The 22,278-nt window shown below is 46.0% G+C and overlaps 1 protein-coding gene across 5 annotated transcripts in view; it reads right to left on the bottom strand.

Annotated features, from left to right (window-relative positions):
* Positions 1-13,022: 13,022 nt before the first annotated feature.
* CELF6 (CUGBP Elav-like family member 6) overlaps positions 13,023-22,278 on the bottom strand; it is a gene marked incomplete at both ends in the record, with an annotated part of 47,377 nt that continues 38,121 nt past the window's right edge. The window contains 8 exons of one of the 5 annotated variants that reach the window (XM_079790136.1): positions 13,023-13,150; positions 13,745-13,888; positions 13,973-14,050; positions 14,318-14,380; positions 14,600-14,945; positions 15,038-15,151; positions 15,310-15,389; positions 15,493-15,621. In XM_079790136.1, coding sequence (XP_079646262.1) covers positions 13,023-13,150; positions 13,745-13,888; positions 13,973-14,050; positions 14,318-14,380; positions 14,600-14,945; positions 15,038-15,151; positions 15,310-15,389; positions 15,493-15,621 — 1,082 coding nt within the window. The remainder of the gene's footprint in view (positions 13,151-13,744; positions 13,889-13,972; positions 14,051-14,317; positions 14,381-14,599; positions 14,946-15,037; positions 15,152-15,309; positions 15,390-15,492; positions 15,622-22,278) is intronic. The other 4 variants (XM_079790139.1, XM_079790137.1, XM_079790140.1 and 1 more) reach the window with 4 other exon arrangements.

Genomic DNA, 22,278 nt, shown 5'->3' with positions numbered 1-22,278 from the left:
TCAGGCCCTGACTCACCGATCCTATCCCCCAGGAGTCACCTGAGGATGGTTGTGTGCGTAGGTTACTCTGGGTCCAGAGGGCAGACTTACCCATGGTCCCAGTGTTGATGAGGAGCCTCTTGATGAAGGATTTACTCCCCTGCAGACAGGCAGATTTACCCCCACACCAATGATGTTAGAAGTGACAGGAAAGATGAATTAAAGGAAGAGTAAAGGAGAGATTACAACTTCAGGTCCCATCTGTGGTGCCAAAAAGTATGTCACTGGGAAGAGACCGGCACCAAGGTGGGTCTGTCTCCATATGGTCTGGACTGTGTAAACCAAGCATGTCAAACTCGCCGGCCGCATGCGGCCCACAATAAAAATTCCATAACTTATTTTTTACAATATCCTGTGATACATAATTATTAATAACGAACTACAATGTTTGCTAATGACTGATTACTATAATTGTGTTGCATTCATTTCCCTTACACGCCTTACGCACAGGCACATCATTTCTCTCCACTAATACTAGCAGCAAATAGTTTAGCAACTGATTGCCATGTCATTAGTCTTGACTGACTTGAACAGGAAATATTTCGCTTCCAGAGAACAAGAAAAATAGGTTTATTTGTGTTACACTTATTAATTTGTGCAGTTATTCAGTGTCTGGTAAGTTAATGTTCAAGAAAAAAATAATTTTTATTAAAATGTTCTATTATTTTATGTTAATGATTACTCATTTATTTCAGCCCTTTGTATTCAGCATGTCTCTATAGAAATAAACCTATGTTTCTATGAAAATTGAAGCTTTTGTTTTTGCGGCCACATAAACTTAAACCTTGTTTATTTGTCCCATGTTAGCCTTTGATTTTGACATGCTTGGTGTAAACCATTTCCTCCTAAGTGTCCTTGCTTAGGGAAGATAAGTCCTTGTGATTTATTATCTGGCTGTAAATTGTTCAACCAGTTTGTTTGGCTATCTGTCTCAGTTTCCCCAGTCTACTTGCCAAGGAATTTTCATAGCTTCTTATTAACCTGCCTCATCCCCAGTCAAAAATGCAGATGTAATTTTTGACTTCCTCAAAACTTAACTACACTCATCCCTATCCCTCAGTATCCAGCGGGGATTGGTTCCAGGACTTCTCATGATATAAAAATCCCTGGATGGTCAAGTTTTTTATATAAAACTAGTAGCCCTGTGCATGAATCCATGGGCGAGTAGCTTGCTGCAGCTTGCCTCAGCTGGCCACCCGCCCACCACCGCTGGTAGCTCTCTGCTGCTCGTAGCTGCTGCCCCACCTTCCTGGAGCTCTCTGCCTGCTGGCCCACCCTCCTGGAGCTCCCCCTAACCCCTCCCCCCTCATAGCTTGCTGCCCTGCCCCCTCCTGTAGCTCTTTGCCCCCTGCTTATAGCTCGCTGCCCCACCCTCCTGATGATCCGTGATCCGGTTATCATGAAGTTGGTTGTTACACCTCAGGGCATAATGGATAATTAGCATATTCCTCTCTTATATAGGATGGCAGAGAGCAATGCATACAGTTGGCCCTTTGTATCCACAGATTCCCAAGTATGTATTAAAAACTGTTTTCCATCTGGGGTTGGCTGAATCCATATATGCAAAACCTGGGGATACAGAGGGCTGACAGTGTATTTTTTGAAAAAAATTTGGATATAAGTGAACTTGAGCAGTTCAAACCTGTGTTGTTTAAGAGTCAACTGTACATATAAAATAACCAGCCGAATACCTGGGACTAGGACGTATAGCAAATAATGTTTTGTTCAATGTCATTTCATTGTAACATTGATGAGGAAAAAAATTTTATTCCAGCTGGGCCACTGTCTGTGTAGAGTTGGTACATTCTCCCCATGTCTTTGTGGGTTTTCTCCAGGGATTCTGCTTTCCTCCCACATCCCAGAGATGTGAATTTGAGGTGAACTGGTGTGTCTCCATTGTCTCAGTCTGAGTGAGTGTGGGAGAGGGCATGAGTGCCCCTATGATGGAAGGGCATCCTGTTCAGGGTGGAGCCTATCTTTTTAAAAAAATATTTTTATTGATTTCAGAGAGGAAGGGAGAGGGATAGAAACATCAGTGGTGAGAGAGAATCATTGATTGGCTGTCTCCTGCCCGTCCCTCACTGGGGATCAAGCCCACAACCCAGGCATATGCTGCTGACCAGAATTGAACCCGGGACCCTTCAGTCCACAGGCCGATGCTCTATCCACTGAGCCACACCAGCCAGGGCAGGGTGGGTCCTATCTTGCACCCGGAGCTGTTGTGAGAGGCTCCAGCCCCCCTTGACCCTGAGCTGGAATAAGCAGTTTAGATAATCATTCTGTTACTTGTTTTTATTCATCTTTCTTAAATGTATATATAACTCACATTTATATTAATGTCTAATATTAGAAATGGTTGGGGTCTTTATATAGAAGTTTGGTGGTGTTTTGTGACCAGAGATATTCTGATATGAACTTAATTCTTGTTTATATAAATTAGTCTTTGATAAAATTGGTTTCCTTATATTTTGTTTTGCTTAAAATTGCAGTTTCCAAGAACTTATCAGCGACGTTAAGTGAGGACTTACTGTAGTCCACAAATAGAAGCTATAACTGGTTATTATGGTTATTAACCTTAGACATGGCCAGACCTCCTTTCATCCTTATGAACTGGGTGTCTTGGTTCCTACTGCTCCTCTTTCCCATCAGCACTGATTGGGAAAGGCTTATCTTGGATGTGTTCTCCTTCCTCACTCCCTCTTTTTAGCTGGACATAGCACGTACACGGAAAACTTGGGCCCTGAGTAATATGAATGTGTCATTTCTGTCCCTCCTGAGCCAGCCTCAACTGAAATTTCCCCAGAGACTTTTGTACATTGGGATATCCTCAGCATCTCCTTTCTGATTCTGTCTACTTTTTGATGCCCCTTCTTCTCCCCTTGCCACTCAGCGTGGGCCACAACACTGTCTCAGTATGTTTGTTACACCCATTGCTTACAATACCTGAAAAAAGTGAAGGATGTAAAATAACAGGACCTATAGCCTTAGTCTCAGGGGGCAGAAATTCAGAATGCTTGGGGAAGGAGTTGACTGTTCCCTAAAGCAACTCCCCAGCAGGAGCCCCACAACCGATTGTGAAGAAGCAGAGACCAGAATGGTGAGACTGCTTTGGTTTCTGGAAGCTTCCCAGGTTCCTCCTGAGGCCCTTTGGCCTTGTGGCCTCTGAGTCACCTTAGTACAATAAACTGCTTAAGTTAACTTGGACCGAACACAGAGCTACTACAAATCCAGTCTCCTCCGCTGGGCCCTGGTGTAACCAGCAGTCTTTCCACACTTCTGCTACCGTTTCCCATTCTGCTTCACAGAGAAAAAAAACTTTTTTTGGGGAAAACTCTCAATTTTGAGCAACCTCCAAACACGAATCTTTCCCACCCTTTCTTTCTTAGTGTAGAGAGGTCTCCCTTCAAATTCAAGGTTAATCCTTTCACTGTAACATGTATTTCATTCCTTTTCCTCCTTCACTGACTCTCCTTCATGAATATTCAAATTTTTCTTCTCCTCTACTCTTTTATCTCAGCATATAAACTTGATCAACTACCCAAACCTTTTTTTAAAAATCCAATTTTAATCCCACACACTACTGGTTATTGTATACTTTTTCTTGTCTTCAACCAAGCTTCTAGGAAGTAGTCTACACCCTTCATTTCCATGTCCTCACCTCCCATGTATTCCTTGGGTCTAGAGCCATCTGACCTCTCCCCAAAATCTATGCTGAACACACTTTCACCAAAGTTTCAAATTACTTCCAAACTACTAAATTTACTGGAAATATTCTGATTTATTTGACTAATTGATGTCACTTGGCACTGTTGGTCACCCTATCCCTGCATCTCTTTTCTCTGTTAGCTCCTATAGGCTATGCTCTTCTTACACCTAATAGAGCTTCTTCACAGCATCCTTAATAGACTCCTTTTCTATCATTCGCTATTTAAATAAATTAAAAAGACAGTTCAATCCATACTCATTTCTACCCTCATCACTCTTCCCAGTGACCTCATTAGTATCTACCAGAAGCAGACCTTGGCAATTTGGGGATGTCCAGAATCTGAATCTCCTTTCTATGTTACAGGTCTTGAAGGTAAACACAGCCCACTTTCCATGACTGACATTGAAAAGGTTGGGTCTTTGCTTTCCCAGCTCTTTGCAACTAAAACAGAGGCATGTAACCTAGGCCTGGTCAAGTAGCCCCAGCAATGTAGATTCTGCAGTAAGTGATTAAGAGAACTAGAACAACAGCTAATTCACCCTGGTGGCAGTGGCCACAGTAGGGTCAGCTTTATTCCATGTTGGGGGAAGAGGAAGGCTGTAGTGGTGTGGGTACTGGTCATGGTGATACTCAGTGTCCAGTGATGATGTAGCGGCAGTATTGTCACTAGGTTGGTTCTAGCATCTGATTTTGACTTTTGCTCTGGTGGATTGGCATCCCATTGTTCCTGCTTACTTTCTAAGTTTGTGTCTCCTGCCTGGCAATCCCATGACCCACCCAGTGCCTTTTCAACAAATGGCTTTTCTGCTTAAATCAGCCTATGTAACCACTGATGGTGAGTTTCTAGGACTCCTAAATCTATGTATCCATCCTTTCCCACAACCTGGGTATGTGCCCTGACTGGGAATCGAACCCCTGACCCTTCGGTGCATGGGATGATGCTCCAACCAATTGAACTACACCAGCCAAGGTGGATAAGTTGCCTTTTAAGAAAACTCTTCACAGGCAAACTCATCTCCTCAATCTGCATTTTCTTCATGTTCCTAGCTTAGTAAATAACACCTACGACATGTTTAGTCTAAACCTTGAGAGGGAAGCATCTTAGATTTCTCCCACCCTCACTTAAAGTGAACCTATTTTACCTCATGAAGATCTCCAATTTTACCTCTTCATACATCTCAAATCAATCCCTCCTTTATATTCCTATTCCTCCTCACTAGAACCATTGTTCTAGCTTTCTAACGAGACCCCTTATCCCGGTATCTACTCCTCCGACTATTCTCTACTTAGCGGCCCAAGGAAATCTTTCCAAAAACCAAAATTAATCATTTTATTCCTCTACATAAATCCTTCCATGGCTCACTACTGGCCCCAAGATAAAACTTACACCCTTTCTTTGGATCTGCCTCCTACTTGACTTTTACCACCTTTTCACCTGCATCCTATACTCCACCCAGGCAAAATTACACGTTTTTCCCAGACCATGAAGTACATGTTTTTGCACTCCAAAAGTACTTGGGCCCAGCTGGCGTTGCTCAGTGGTTGAGCATTGACCTATGAACCAGGAGGTCACGGTTCAATTCCCTATCAAAGCACATGCCTGGGTTGCAGGCTAGATTCTCAGTGTGGGGCATACATCATTGATGCTTCTATATCTCTCTTCCTCTCCCTCCTCTATTAAATCAATAAAAATATATTTTTGAAAAAGTACTTGGTGGGACTGACAGTCACAATGCCACCTCTACCGCCTCCCCTCTTCTACTCCACAGAGATGACCCATCAGGCCAGGCGGGGGACTCTATCACCCTGACCAAGATAATTAGTTTTTATATGGGTTAGTGACCTAAGTAAAGCCAATCATAATCTTCCCCTCAAAGCTCTCTTGCTTTTGGGGACATGATGATAGGAGCATATAAGATTGAAGCAGCTGGCATTTAGTTATCTCTGCCACATAGAGAGTGTGTGTCCATGGCAGGAAAGAGAATGAGACCAAGGCACAAAGTAAAGTAGAGCCCTGAGTGATGGAGTGGGAGAGACATGGTGACATTTGGTTGAGCCCTGAATTCAGCTCTACCTGAAGCCAGTAATACCACCACACAGTTCCCTTCTTGCTCAAGCTGGTTTGTGTTGGTTCCTATCACTTGTAATTAAACCAGCCCTCATTCAGAAATGGGAGTGTAAAAACAACAGACTCCAGAATGTGGAATTGTCAGAACTGAAGTGAAATTTCAGTGGGTATCCGATGGTCCTTGGTTGAAAAGTTGGAAATCCTTGTTATCTGGTATCAAGTCAGCTGGTTAAATGATCTATTTTATCTTGAGATTTGGGTCATGCATCCATCATAGATGGAGATTTCAGGGACACACTGGGAAGATGTCTGGATATTGGAGTATGCTGGCCTCTTCTCAAGATTTTCAGTAAGGTTCTGCAGTTCAGCTTTCTTCTATGCTGGCAGAACCAGAACTGTACACAGCTGTTTAGAGTTGCCTTTCCTGCCCATGGCTAGCAAGCTAAGACTGCCAAGGGTCTAGTAATCATGTGTCTTATAGATGATAAAACCAGATCCTCCTCCTCCAGCTAAAGTGAGTGAGAACAAAGGTATAGAGATAGGAAATCCAACAGGAGATACTGGAGCTTAGGGCTTGGGAAGTTCAAGAGATAAAGACTGATCCTCCATGCCACACCTGAATGATTTTTTTTCCTCCCAAGTTAAACAGTATTTATTTCACTTAGCGTCCAGACAGTGCCAAGGATTCTGGTGCCTGGGGACCTTGGCTGTGAATCCTGTGGGAGAGAGTGGGATGTATTGGTCACAAACCTCATACTCCTTGGACTCTCTAGGCTACCTCCTTCTTACTCTGCCTTAGTTGGCACCCCACCCATGCCAAGTAGCCCCTCCACTTCCCCATCTATAATAGAAATGCCACACGACAGACCATGGGATCTGAATTCCCAAGCAGATACCCAGAGGACAATGATGCAACTCAGAGTGAGTTAGTACCCTGTGGAGTGCACCTTGGCCAATGGGAAACAGGAGACATGAAGGGAACAGATAGATCAATTCCCCCTCAATTCTCCTCTTCATGACCTGCTCCAAGGTGTGGTTTCTCCTTGCAAACACCTTGTACTTAGCAAACAAACCTGTAAGATCTTCTCTCTCCCCCCTGGCTCATATGAAATTGTGGTCAACACAGTAAAGCATTGTCTTACATTCCTTCACATCTTTCATTGCCTCACAATTCCCTCATAGCTCCCCTCCACCTGGTTCCCACCCCACCCTCTGCCCTTACCTCCCCGCCACTGTCCTCATCCATAGGTGTATGATTTTTGTTCAGTCTCTTCCCGCACCCCCCCATACCCTTTTCCCCCTGTGAATTATCAGTCCACTCCCTTTCTATGCCCCTGATTCTATTATATTCATCCATTTATTCTGTTCCTCAGATTTTTAATTCACTTGATTTTTAGGTTCACTTGTTGATAGATATGTATTTGTTGTTCATAATTTTTATCTTTACTTTTTTCTTCTTCCTCTTCTTAAAGAATACCTTTCAGCATTTCATATAATACTGGTTTGGTGGTGATGAAGTCCTTTAGCTTTTTCTTATCTGTGAAGCTCTTTATCTGACTTTCCATTCTGAATGATAACTTTGCTGGGTAGAGTAATCTTGGTTGAAGGTTCTTGCTATTCATCACTTTGAATATTTCTTGCCACTCCCATCTGGCCTGCATAGTTTCTGTTGAGAAATCAGCTGACCATCGTATGGGTGCTCCCTTGTAGGTAACTAACTGTTTTTCTTTTGCTGCTTTTAATATTCTCTCTTTGTCTTTTGCTCTTGGCTTTTAATTATGATGTGTCTTGGTGTGGTCCTCTTTGGATTCCTTTTGTTTGGGGTTTTGTGCGCTTCCTGGACTTGTAGGTCTATTTCTTTCACCAGGTGGGGGAAATTTTCAGTCATTAATTCTTCAAATAGGTTTTCAGTATCTTGCTCTCTCTCTTCTTCTGGAACCCCCATAATTCTGATGTTGGTACACTTGAAGTTGTCCCAGAGGCTTCTTACACTATCTTCAAATTTTTGGATTCTTTTTTCTTTTTGCTTTTCCAGTTCAGTGTTTTTTTGCTTCTTTGTATTCCAAATCTTTGACTTGATTCTTGCATTCCTCTAGTCTGCTGTTGGGTCTCTGTATAATATTTTTTATTTCAGTCAGTGTATGTTTAATTTCTAGTTGGTCCTTTTTCATATACTTGAGGTTCTGGCTAAATTTATTGGCCTTTTCTAGGAAATTCTTGAAAAACCTTATAACCGTGGTTTTGAATTCTATATCCAGTCATTTGTTTTCCTCCATTTCTTTAGTTTGTGATCTGTTACTTTGTCTCCGCATTTTCGCTGCTTCCCTGAGTTGGTAGGGTAGCTTTGTGTGCTAGGTTTCCTATATGGCCCCGTGGGTCGGCCTCCCTGAGGTAGAGACTCTTGGTGCACCCCTTTGTGGTCTGTGTGTACAGCCTTGTTGTAGTTAAGTCTTGATTGTTTTTGGTATCACTGGGAGGAATTGACCTCCAGGCCAAATGACTATGAATATCAGCTGTGTCTTTGCCGGGAGACCTGTGCTGGAGACAGCCTTATAGGACCAGACTTGCAAAACTGCAAAAGCCTCTGTGCTCAGCTTGGATGGGGCGGAGTCTCAGGGCTGAGCAGACAGTCTTGGCTTCCTGTCAGCCCTGCTCTTGCGCGTGCGCCTCCAAACCTCTGCCTTCTGTGGCTCCCCTGAGTTTCCGCCTGACATTCCAGATTCCCCCCGTAAGAGCCTGGGTCCCCAGGGCTCGCCCGGAACTTGGGTTCAGTGCAGTCGGGAGCTTCTGACTCCCTCCCGCTAAGGAAAGCCAGCGGTAACCTCAGCAGTCAGTCTTCTCTGCATGCACGCGCACGCCTCCAGACCCCTGCCCGCCGCAGCTTCCCCTGAGTCTCCGTGCGCTTTTCTCTCTACCTGACAGTCCAGACTCCCCCGTATGAGCCTGGGTCCACGGGGTTTCGCCCAGAACTGGGGTTCAGTGCAGTCAGAACTGGGGTTCAGTGCAGTCGGGGGCTTCCTTCCCCCTCCCGCCAGAGAAAGCCAGCCAGGCACTCAGCCGCCTTTCCTTTCTGCGCATGTGTCTCTGTGCCTCAGTCCTTTGCAGCTCCTCTGATTCTCTGTGAGCTTTTCTCTTTCCTTCTAGTTGTAGAATTTCCACTCAGCCAGCCTTCCTGTGGTTCTGGATGATGTCCGTTTTGTCTTTTAGTTGTAGTTTTGAAATTGTTGTGCGAGGCAGCAGTTTAGGTGCTTACCTTTGCTGCCATCTTGGTTTCTCTCGAGGATGTGTGTGTGTTTTTGTTGGACTTAGGATCATTGCATTGATAGGCAGGCACACTTTTGAAATTGTATGTTTGTCAAGAAAAGTATAGGTGGATGCTGAGCAATAAAGAAGTGGAATATAGTAGATGCATATTGCTTATTTGTCCATCATCCCTTCCTTTGGGGAGCCATTTCTCCCCTCCACACAGTCCTGGTGAAGTTGTCAATTATGGTGGTCTACTCTTGCACCCTAGAGGTGAACACATGCCCATTCTGGCCAAAGTTATCCCTAGGACTTTAGAGCTAGAACTAGTGAGGCCAAGTCAAAAGATGGAGACATCATTATTTGAATCCCTAGTTCCAGCCATGCCTGAAGGCAGATATATCCTTTGATTTATCAATTATGTAACCCAATTAATTTCCTATTGGCTTAAACATGTTTGAGTTTTTGACACTTGTAGCTGAAAGGGTTCAGACTATTAGATGCACAAACAACAGAGACACAAACACCATGTTGTTCAAACTCATTAGAGATTTTACAAGTCTTCCATGATCTTATAGGGGTCAGCAAACTTTTTATCTAAAAGATCAGATATTTTAGAGTTTGTGGGCCACACATAGTCTCTGTATTATTAAAAAATTTTTTTACAATCCTTTAAAAATCATTCTTAGTTACAAACTAAGGCCTATAGGCCATACAAAAATAGACTGCAGGCCAAATTTGCCCACAGACCATAGTTTGCTGACCCTTTACCTAGACTCTGCCAAACTCTGCAGCCATTAGCATACAATCTGGCAGTTCCTAACTATGAAGCAAAGTATTTTAAAATACCATTTTGGTTCAAGTCTCTTGATGTGACTTTGTAATGAGTTAAGGTTCAGGGTAGAGTTAGGAATGAGAAAAAAGTCTTGGTGCCCATTGTCTGCACATAGTAGGCACTGAATAAATGATAATCGTTATTATTTCTTGGTAATTAAGGTAATTTATCAAAATGATGCACTGTCCAAATGTCTTTGTCCAAAAGTCCCAGTTCATCCTCAAAGACCCTCTCCTCTCCTCTCCTCTCCTCTCCTCTCCTCTCCTCTCCTTTCCTTTCCTTTCCTATCTCCTCCAGGAAACCTTTTTCTGATCTATCAAGTCTGAATTAGTACTCTTCTTGTTATCATAGACCCTACGTGGCCCTCCATTATAACTACATTATCGGTCTGTCTTTCCTCCTAACTTTGGAACATGCCTGAGCCCAGGCTCCTAGCACAGTGCTTAGCACCTAGTACTGAGGGGGCTTCTATACCTCTATGTGAACATCTGTTTGAATATGCAGGTGCTACCTATCTCCATCAGTGTCTAGGGTGGTCAGTCTACGTGTCAGCGTTGTGCTGATGTACAGGTGCCCTCAACACTGGCTCCTCTCTCAGTTGGAAATTATTAGTTGATATATACCACACCTTACCTGGTAATTTTATTACTGGATCTATTTTTTCATCCCATTCCTTCCAAAAATGAGTCAAGGACAGAGGACAAGGTAGGAATAAGTTTTCTTAAAAACTGTTATGAAGGATGAACCCTCTGATCCAACCCTCACATCCTTTACTGTCTGATTTACTATCAGATAAAAGGCCTCCAGCCTCATCAACATCTGGGGATCAGAGTGCCCACCACACAGCTGGGGCCACAGACCAGTCTGATCCATGTCTATGGGGTGGAGAGGAAATTATCCTTCTGAGAAAAATATGTGCAAGTCCCTGCAGGCCCAGGAAAGGCTGGCAAAGGCAAGATGAATCATGGTGTTCTAAGCTGAAATCTTTTGCCCATCTCATAGACGCAGGCAGGAAGTACCACCATTGATCAGCTTTATATGGCACCCACTGTATACAACAGACAGACAAAGACAGACAAAGCACACATCACTACTAAGCTGAACACTGCTAACCATCTAGAAGCACCTTGGATAAGCATGTGAAACACTATTGCATAAGAAAGATATACTTTTTAAAGGAATGAAGAAGTATTTTGGCACAACATCTACTCTCCCGGGTCCTGGGTAAAGAGGGACTTTAAATTCTGAAGCTTCTACATATTGAAAATTGTCCCCTTTTTAATGGCAGTATATACAGCAGCAAACTTCCAAGTCTGTTGTCACGGCCCTCTACATGTATCCTGAATCTCCTTTACAGGTGGTCAAACTTAGAAACAGAAGGTGGCCGGGAGCAAGGGGACACTGAGGCTGGCTCCAGGTGAGGGCAAATAGGAGGCGTCTCCGCTCAGCCAAAGGCAGGGCCTCTGTCTATATCGAGAGGAAAGGGGAAAGCTAGGGTGGCCCAGACTCCCCTTTTCTCCCAGCCCAGAGAAGCAGTGGTTCCACAGGAAAGGCTGTCAGGAAAGAGAGGCAGGTCCCCCCTTGGTGGTAAAGGCCAGGGCAGGGCAGAGTTCCTCCTGAGGCCTCTTCGGTGCTGCTCTCTGCGCCTGGGTACTGAGGGTCCTCTGCTTCCATAAGTCTCTTGTCACCTGCATCTGAGCCTGGGCCTCAAGTCCTTAATTATTTTAGAAAGGCAGGATGGGGATATGGTTTAAGAGAATAGGTGACACAGAACAATCTCTCTACAGCCTCCCTTTGAATAGGCTTGGGCTTTTAAAAGTCTACTTCACCCTGTCTCCTAGGGACATTTAAAGGCAGCTTTTATGAGACTCTATACTGTCTTTTGTGTTTCTCTTGTATGTGGTTTGTTTTAATATATATATATTCTTTAAAAAGCAATAGTCCTTTGGTCCTCAAACTCTAAGAAATGATATGACTTTGAACAAAGTAAATCTGGGCTTCCCTTGCGGAGAAGCCCCTGGCACCCCCACGTCCCTCTGCTGGTTCCCTTTGACAGTCCATCTTCAGCCAGCCCCAGCGGCCTTCCAGCCTGAGCTTCATGCCACAGGCATAGAACAACCACTTGATGAAGACAATCCTCAAAGTGGCCTGAGCCCCAGGCACTGGCCTTGGGTCCAATCCACCTCCGTCTGAGGCTGCTCCTTCAAGAAGGGCTGCTTAAGCGCTTCTGTGCTTTTCCTCTCTTTTCTTCTTCTCACTCTTCCGAATCTGTTGTTGGTATTAATTGATAAGGGGCAGGGAGGTAGGGGGTGGGAGGCAAAAATCAGTCTGGAGGGCAAGATAAGACCAGCAGCTTGCCCCATCAGCTACATCTTAGGTGAGTGCCTGGGCCTCTCTTCCAGAGGAGCACAGCTACAGCAGGGCCCTAGTCAGCACCCTAGCCCAGCACCCAACCCAGAGGGGCTCCCTAGGGTAGTTCAAGTGAGGCAGGCCCATGAGGACCTTCTGAGATAGCGAATCTCTAAAAGGTTCAGGCAGCTAGCCCTGCCAGAAACCTAACAGAGCCTGTCATCTCCCTCCCCATCACCTACCAAGCCCCACAGGTCCTTCTTCTTCAGCCTACTTGCTTCTCTCCTTATCTCCATGTTAACTGCCATCTCCCCAGCTCTTACATCATGTTCCCTTTTTGCTTAAATTCCTCATGATTTTCCATCATCTTCAGGATAAAGTTCAAACTCATGGTCGTTAAGACCCTTCATAAGCTTGCCCAAACCTACTTTTCTAGTCTCATTCTCCATCCTCCTGCCCTCCTTCAATTCGAGTTCTCTATTCCCATGGCCCGCCGTGGCTATCTCTGGAGTAAAAATAACTAATTGTCTCTCCCAGAATATGGGGACAGGAAATGTAGTCTAATTTATCTCAGTTCTTGAATTGAAGGAAAATCACAAAGTCTCAAACTAAGGATTTGAGTTTCTCCTAACTCTTGGCTCTTCTCTTCCAGACTTTTTCATAAATAAATGCCCCAACATCCCACAAAGAACAAAAAGCTGAGAGGGTCTCCATCACTCAGACCCCATTTGCCTGGGGTCTACCAGGGACGCACCTTTCTGTGACTGGGCAGTGAGAGCAGATCAGTAAGGCCTGTTGGCATCCTTGGGCCTCTTTAGCTGGACCTTGAGCCTCTTCATGCCGATCTGAAAGCCATTCATGGCCTGAATAGCTGTCTGGGCACTGGTTGGATTGTCAAAGCTAACAAACCCTGGGGATTTGGACACAGAGGTTAGCTGGGAACTCTGCCTGGCAGACTTCCCTCCTCTCTCTCTGACCAGCCTTCTCTTCTCCCTCCTCCTCAGGCCGTTCCATCAAACATATACCACATCCACCCTCCATTGTTTGCCTGTACATGTACACACACTCATACTTACATGGTCAAATGGTTTGAATTTCATAAAGGTGTGATTCTTGGAAGGACCGGAAGCAATTCTGAGTATGTGGGTGTTGGTTGGGGTGTTTCCCTGTGTTTCCCTAGCCTGGGTTGACTCTTTCCCTCCTTAACTCCCATTCTGGTCCTCTGAACTGCAGTTGGAGTTGGAAGGAAGCTCTGGTCCAGACCCAGACACCTCCTGTCCTGGACAGACTCTAACAAACATCTTCCAGATACCTGATCTTCCCAGATAAACCTGAATTAGACTTGTTCCTGGTCTGGGCTTAGCTCTACCACTGGTCTGTAACTCTGCTTTGTGCTATATGCTCAGTGTTTGGGAATCATTGACTTATGGAGGCACAATCTTAGGCTCTGTAAGGAATGTTAAAGTTGGCAGTGGGGGAGGCTCAGGGGTTGGGCTCAGCTTACCAAAACACTTGCTCTGGTTGGTGGCTCGATCCACAAAGACTTTGGCAGAGACGACAGCTCCAAAGGGCAGGAATGTCTGTACGAGCTCTGCATCACCGAACTCCTGAGGCAGGTGATAGATGAAGAGGTTACAGCCTTCGGGCCCTGCAGGAATAGCAGCAGGCTGGGTCAGGGAAGGGACCCTGAGTGCAGCCCCACCAGGTCCTGATGTCCAGCCCTGTCCCTCACCTTCTCTTTGTTGCTGGGGCAGGGCTGACGGCTGCTGAGGGAAAGCTGTGCTCGCTGGGGCATAGGCTGACGGGCAGGCTGGTGAAAACAGAGGTGGGAGTGGGCACCGAACCTCAGGAGCCATCCCCCAAGCAAGGCCCCGTCTGCCTGGCCAACTTTGACCAATTCAGCCCAGTCCACGGTAACCCTCACCCTTAGAGAGGCCGCTCTGGGCCCAGGGGTTGGGGGAATGGGAGGGTTGACTCCTCAGAAAAGAGCATAATGCCCCCACGCCTCACCCCCAATTTCCTTATTCCTTTCCCGGACCTTTCAAACCCTCCCAGGCTGCGTAGAGCCCAGTGAAACCTGCGTAGTGGTGCATCCCGGCGTAGGCCTGCTGCAGCGGGTCAGCCACACCTGGGCTCGGGGCTGGGGAGAGAAGGGCACAGGCCACAGTGAAGGCCTGCCGGTGGGCAGGATCAGTGAAAGGCAACAGGGGAAGAGGAGAAATCCTTTCCAGGGAGACCCCCCCCCCCCCACACACACACACTCTGCTCCCCCAACTGCCCCGTTTCCCCTCACCCTTGCCCCCGCTCCTCACTCCATTTCGGGGAGATTTTGGCGGAGCGGGGGCGGGAGGGGGCCCACCTGGGTAAGGGGAGAGCCCGTTATGGTAGAGCGTGTCAGGGCCCGGTTGCCCGTTGGTCTGAGGGGTCAAGGAGCTGAATCCATGGACGCCGGGAGGGGAGCTGGCTGCAGGCGGCGGAGGTGGCACGGTCAGGCCCAGCCTCCCTGGGCCCCGCCCGCCCCGCCCCGCCCCGCCCCGCCCCGCCCGCCCGCCCCGCCCGCCCCGCCCCGTACCTGCCGCGGGGAGCAGCGGCGCGGCCACGAGGCTGAAGGCCGCCACGTGCTGCATCTGCGCTGCCACTGCGGCCCCCGGGCCCAGCCCCGCGCCTCGGGCCGCCGCCAGCAGGGCCGCCTGCTGCTGCAGGACCTTTGGGAGGAGAGCGTGGCTGTGGGGGGCCCAGCGGGGACCCGGCCTGGGCCGCCGCCAGCCCACCGCGTCCCCGGGCGCCCGGCACCTACCGCGGCGGCGTAGGCTCCGCAGGCCCCCGGCGGGCCGGCCGTCGGCTGCAGGCGGCGCAGGGCTCGCTCCCGGTCCGTGTCGGCCAGCTTGACCACGAGGCTGGATGAGGCACCCTGGGCGGGGCGGGGAGGCCACGGCGCCTGGTCCAGAGCAGCCTTGGCCCTGGGCTGAGCGCCTTGCCCCCCAGGCCCTTTCCGAGGGCACTGATCACGGGGGGAGGAGCCGGTCCCCACCCCGCGGGCCTCACCCTGGCCCCGGTGCCCGCCCTCACCGCCAGGGTCCGGCTGCCGTGCAGACTCCGGATGGCCGCCTGAGCTTCCCCCTGACTCCCAAACTTCACAAAGGCACAGCCTGGGGCAGGACAGAGGGATCGGCGGCTCAGGCCAAGGGGCCAGAGGGCCCGGGGCTCAGGGAGAGTGAGGATCACCAGGAAGTCCTGGGTCAGCTCAGTCACCTCTACTGGTGCCGTCGGGGCTCCGCAGGACGGTGCACTCCTCGATGCGGCCGAAGGGCTGGAACAGGCGCCGCACAGCATCCTCGCCCTGCTGCTTGCCCAGCATCCCCACGAACAGCTTCCGGTCTTCTGGGGACAAATCCAGCAGTGACTTAGGGACCCCAGTCCTCTTGGACTCCCCAGAGCAGCCAGAGGAACGTAGGGAGGTAGCCCACCACAGTCTCGCACAGGAGAGATGTAGGGAGAGAGAAGGACCGGGCTAGGAGGTTGGGTTTCTTTGAGGGGCAGGATGATCTACAGACAGATCTAGAGTAAAGGAATCCAACCCAGATTTCCATCAGGAAACCATGGGTCTTAGGAAAAACGGAAAGACTCACTGCTGCTCTTGTGGAAATGGATGAGTTGATGTAGTTGGTTGCGTGGAGCCCTGTATTCATCTTTTATATGTGTGACCTTTCTGTTCTTAAAGTTTGGAAAAGGCCATTTTTGGACCATTTCTGCCCTATTAAGGGAGGAGGTCCTCAGAGAAGGTCTTTGTATTCATACTGGGTTTGGAGAAGAGAATTGTACCTTTGTGGGTTAGCCCAATGGTCGGCAAACCACGGCTCGTGAGCCACATGCGGCTCTTTGGCCCCTTGAGTGTGGCTCTTCCACAAAATTCCACGTGCGGGTGCGCACGTACAGTGCGATTGAAACTTCGTGGCCCATGCGCAGAAGTCGGTTTTCGGCCTGGGCGAGTCTATTTTGAAGAAGTGGCGTTAGAAGGAGTGGGGGTGTCAGTCGGTCGGGCCGCGGGATACGCAGCGCGGGGGAGGCGCGCAGTTCATGCACGAGTTGAGTGAGCCGGTCAGTCAGCAGTCTCATGTGCAGTGGTTAGTGCTAGTCGCGCCCGCAAACCGCATGCGGGTGACAAAGGTACCTACTCGAAGCATAAAGTTACCTGTATTTTCCCAACCAGCTGCAAATCCTACAGGTATTTTTGTCGTCAATTTAAGAATTGTAATTATTTTGTGTTGGTGGCTTTATTGTTATAAAATGAAACTTCTTTTTAGGTGCCCTGTTTGACATGGCTACAAAGAAGAAGCAAAGAAAAACGGAAGACGAAAACCGTGAATTTAAAGTTGAATGGACCGAGACTTGCGCGTTTATTCAAAACTTAAATGGCCTTCCGACCTGTCTTATTTGTCAGGAAAAAATGGCGCATAACAAGAAATCAAATTTGGAGAGACACTTTACAACTAAACACGTGTCATTTAGTACTTAATATCCTGTTGGTGATGCAAGGAAGAAAGCAGTTGAGGAACTTCAGAAGAGTCAAGAAAAATCAAGTTCTGTATTTAATTACTGAATGCAATCTTCCAACAATGTTAATATTGCAAGTTTTGTGGTTAGTCAAGAGATTGCTAAGAGAGGAAAACCATATACAGACGGTGAATACATAAAAAGTTGTTTTATAAATGCATCTGAAGAGCTATTTCGGGATTTTAAGAACAAAGCAGATATTCTAAAAAAAATTAAAGAGTTACCATTGTCTGCTAAAACAGTGAAAGACAGAACAGTCAAAATGTCTTCGAATATAACCGACCAGCAAGTCGAAGATCTTAATTTGGTTTCAGCTTTATCAATAGCAGTTGACGAGTCTTGTGACATAAATGATACAGCGCAAGTTTTACTTTTTTTAAAAAAAATATATTTTATTGATTTTTTTACAGAGAGGAAGAGAGAGGGATAGAGAGTTAGAAACATTGATGAGAGAGAAACATCGATCAGCTGCCTCCTGCACACCCCCTACTGGGGATGTGCCCGAAACCAAGGTACATGCCCTTGACCGGAATCGAACCTGGGACCTTTCAGTCTGCAGGCCGATGCTCTATCCACTGAGCCAAACCGGTTTCGGCACAAGTTTCACTTTTTGTATGATTTATTTCATCTACAGGTCCTAAAGAACTTTTAGGATTATTGCCACTCAAAGGTCAAACATGTGGAGAGGATATAGCAAATGCTGTAATTGAGTGCATTGAAAAACATCATATTCCACTCGATAAAATTGTCTCAATTTCAACAGATGGGGCGAAAAGTATGACCGGCGTAAGAAATGGGTTTGTTGCTATTTTGAAAGAAAAAATTAATCACGAGATACTTACTTACCATTGCATCATTCATCAAGAAGCGCTTTGTGCGCAGACATTTCCAGAAGAAATTTGCAAAGTTATGGAATTGGTGATTAACATTATCAACTCCATTATAGCTAAAGCTCTTAATCATCACCAATTTAAAGAATTTTTAGTTGAAATGGAGAGTGAGTACGCAGATCTTCTGCTGCATAACAAGGTACGTTGGTTATCAAGAGGAAACGTTTTGAAACGTTTCGCTTCCTTATTAACAGAAATTAAAGCATTTCTCCTTGAGAAGGGTGTTCACTATCCAGAACTAATGAACCATCAGTGGATCCAAAAATTTTATTTCATGGTAGACGTTACATCTCATCTAAATCAGCTTAATCGTAAACTACAGGAGAAAGGAAACACAATTTTTTCGATGTTAGAAGAAGTTATCTCATTCGAAAACAAATTATCTTTTTTTAAAAAATTTAATAAATCTTTATTGTTCAGATTATTACAATTGTTTCTCCTCCCCCCCCCCATACCTCCCCTCCACCAGGTTCCCTCCCCGCCTCTGCCCTTACCTCCCCGCCCCCGCTGTCCTCATCCATAGGTGTATGATTTTGTCCAGTCTCTTCCCGTACCCCCAACACAGACACCCCTTTCCCCCTGAGAATTATCAATCCACTCCGATTCCATACTCCTGATTCTATTATCTTCATCAGTTTATTCTGTTCTTCAGATTTTTAATTCACTTAACTTTTAGATTCACTTGCTGATAGGTATGTATTTGTTGTTCATAATTTTTATCTTTACTTTTTTCTTCTTTTTCCTCTTTTGAAATAATACCCTTCAGCTTTTCATATAATACTGGTTTGGTGGTGATGAACTCCTTTAGCTTTTTTTTTTTTTTTAATATATTTTATTGATTTTTTACAGAGAGGAAGAGAGAGGGATAGAGAGTTAGAAACATCGATGAGAGAGAAACATCGATCAGCTGCCTCTTGCACACCCCCTACTGGGGATGTGCCTGCAACCAAGGTACATGCCCTTGACCGGAATCAAACCTGGGACCCTTGAGTCCGCAGGCCGACGCTCTATCCACTGAGCCAAACCAGTTTCGGCTCCTTTAGCTTTTTCTTATCTTTGAAGCTCTTTATCTGACCTTCCATTCTGAATGATAACTTTGCTGGGTAGAGTAGTCTTGGTTGTAGGTTCTTGCTATTCATCACTTTGACTATTTCTTGCCACTCCTGTCTGGCCTGCATACTTTCTGTTGAGAAATCAGCTGATAATCGTATGGGTGCTCCCTTGTAAGTAACTAACTGTTTTTCTCTTGCTGCTTGTAAGATTCTCTCTTTGTCTTTTGCCCTTGGCATTTTAATTATGATGTGTCTTCGTGTGGTCCTCTTTGGATTCCTTTTGTTTGGGGTTCTGTGCGCTTCGTGGACTTGTAAGTCTATTTCTTTCACCAGGTGGGGGAAGTTTTCTGTCATTATTTCTTCAAATAGGTTTTCAGTGTCTTGCTCTCTCTCTTCTTCTGGCACCCCCATAATTATGATGTTGGTACACTTGAAGTTGTCCCAGAGGCTTCTCACAGTATCTTCAACTTTCTGAATTCTCTTCTCTTCATGCTTTTCTGGAGGCGTGTCCTTTTCCTCTTTGTATTCCAAATCTTTGACTTGATTCTTGCGTTCCTCTAGTTTGCTGTTGGGTCTCTGTATAATATTTTTTATTTTAGTCAGTGTATGTTTCATTTCTAGTTGGTCCTTTTTCATATCCTCGAGGGTCTCATTAAATTTATCGGCCTTTCCCATGAAATTCTTGAAAAACCTTATAATCATGGTTTTGAACTCTATGTCCATTTGTTTGTTCTCCTCCATTTCTTTTGTTTGGGATCTGTTTCCTTGCCTCCTCATTTCACTGCTTCCCTGAGTTGGTTAGGGTAGCTTTGTGTACTCGGTGTCCTATTGGTTTAACAGCTCAGCCTCCCAGTTACCTGAGGTGGACGCTCTTGGTGCACCCCTTAGTGGACTGTGTGTACAGCTTTGTTGTAGTTAAGTCTTGATTGTTGTTGGTGTCACTGGGAGGAATTGACCTCCAGGCCAATTGGCTGTGAGGACCCGCTGTGTCTATAAAGGAAGAATTGCTGTGCTGGAGACACGTTTATGGGGTGGGACTTGTTCCAGTAGGGCTTTGGCGCTCACTGAGTCTGCCTCTTGAATGTGTCCCTTACGAGCGTGGTTGAAATCTAGTGTCGGTCGTTTCACACTGACCACTAGGATGTCCTAGTTTCTGGATCTCCAATGGGGTGCAGGTCAGCTACTGTCTGAGGCCACCCAGCAGGAGCTACAGAAAGAACTAGTTTTCTCCTCTTTGCTTGAGTGGTTTTGGAGCAGTCTGACTGGAGCTGCAGTTTATTTGGATAAGCTTCCACAGAACAGGCCATTTATATGCAAAAGCTGCTGTGTGGAGCCTGGGCAGGTTTGTAGAATGTGCGGGGCGGGGTCTCAGGGCGTCACTAGGCTAGGGCGTGGCAAACGGCGATGGCTGCTGTCAGCTGTCTCTGCCTTTCCGCATTTCCAAGTCCCCTCGTCCCACGCTCCAGTGCAGTAAACAATGATTGCTGGGCAAAAAAGTCACTCTTACTTTCCGACCTGATGGCCGAGAGTCCAGCTTCTCCCCGTAGGTGTCTGGGTCCCCCGCGTGTCCCCAGAAACTGGATTTCAGAGTGATCGGGAGCTTGTCTCCCTTCGGGTTGAAAAAAAGCTGCGTGCCCCGTCGCCTGCCATCAGCCCGCTACATGCGCCTCCATACCTCAGCTTTTCCGCATTTGTTCTCCTTTCTTTTTCCTTCTTAGTTGTAAATCTACCATTCAGCCAGCTTTCCCGTGGTGTGTGAGGCAGCAGTTTAGTTGTTTAACTTTGCCGCCATCTTGGTTCCTCCCCGTCACAAATTATCTCCTTTTGCTCAAGATTTTGAAAGAGAAACTTTGATTCACTTTCCAAGCCTGTTGAAACATCGCCAAGAAAATAATTCTGATATTGACATTTGCTATTTCAAAACAACACTTTTAAATATGAGGGAAGCTTTTCTCAACAGGTTTCAGGAATTCAGAAACAGCAAAGCGACATTAGCCTTTGTTAAAAAAACTCTTAATGCTACTGTAACAGAATTAAATTTTTCTCTCTTTAATATTGACATTGGCAACTTTGAAATGCAACTGCTGTATTTACAAAACAAAGAATTGTGGAGCTCGAAATTTGAACGTCATAGTGCTGATATAGAAATATTGGAGAAAAACAAATGTGAACTTAGTTCACAGCACAAGTGGTCTGCTTTGAAAGACCTGGAGAAGGAAGATATGTTGATTTTTAACACCTGGAATAGTATTCCTGACTCATATAATCAACTGAAAAAAACTAGCGTTTGCTAGTATTTATGCGAACAATCATTTTCAAGCATGAACCTTATCCAGAGTAAATTGAGAAGTCGTCTTATTGATGAGAACCTGGAATCGTGCCTAAAATTAAAAACAACAACATACAAACCTGACTTACCCAAACTTTCCAAGGAGATGCAAGGCCACTGTTCACATTAGTGTTTGTCAGTCATTGTCATGATTTAATTTTATGGATATTATAAGGGATTTAATTTTATCAATAAATAATATCGTTATTAAGTATGATATCAAGTTTTATTCAAAGTACCTATAGTTTAACTAAGACTTAAAACTTTAAGTAAAGTTTATTAAGTTAATTTTAGGGAACGTTGTGGAGTGAAAGAAGATGTAGTGTCGAGGACTAAGAAAGGTATGTTGAGATGGTTTGGACACATAGAGAGGATGGACAAAAGGAGATAGACGAAACAAGTACACAAGACGAGTGTGGATGGGAGAGTTGGAAGGGGTCGACCTCAGCGAATGTACCTCAATCAGATTGAGGATGTTTTTAGCAAAGGCCAGCTTAGGAGTACCCTAATTAAGTTAATAACAATGCACCTACCTATATAGTTTAAGTTTAAAAAATTTGGCTCTCAAAAAATATTTCAATCGTTGTACTGTTGACATTTGGCTCTGTTGACTAATGAGTTTGCCGACCACTGGGTTAGCCTGATGGCAGTGGATAGAATCAATGGAATCAATGTCCCTTCCTGCTCAAATCGAGGGTTCTGGGTCAAAAAGCAGCACCAGAAGCAGTTGTCTCATCATTCTGTCTCATCCTCAGACACTGAGCTCTGGAATGATGACTCCCAAACCCCAGCACCAAATTCAACTTGAGTGCTCCCAGAGACCTAAAAAAGGCAGGAACCTTGGGTTCCTAAGCCTCCAGCATTATCATTTCCCCCACTACACTTGCTAAGCCCCTGACCCCCCCCTTTTTTTTTTTACCTCCCACATCCACCCTTCCTTCCCTCACTGAGCTGCCAGAGCCCTCACTGAGCCCTGCTCCCTCCTTTCTGACTTTCTCTCTTTTCCTGTCCTGATCCCTCTCCAGGAGGAACAAGTTCTGCGCTACCTGAGAACAAGTCTGATCCCTCCCCATGTCCACCCTTCCTCTGGGAGTGGCAGAGATACCAGAAAAGGGACTGTAAGCTGGGCTATGTTCCTTGGAGAAAGCTGGAGAGCTGGGGCTGGAGACCAGGGCTTAGCTGCACATCCAGTAAATCAGGCCTCAGGAGCACT

Source organism: Cnephaeus nilssonii, assembly GCF_951640355.1.
Source record: "Cnephaeus nilssonii genome assembly, chromosome: 1".
Taxonomy (NCBI): domain Eukaryota; kingdom Metazoa; phylum Chordata; class Mammalia; order Chiroptera; family Vespertilionidae; genus Cnephaeus; species Cnephaeus nilssonii.
This window is presented reverse-complemented; position numbering and strand designations above follow the sequence as displayed.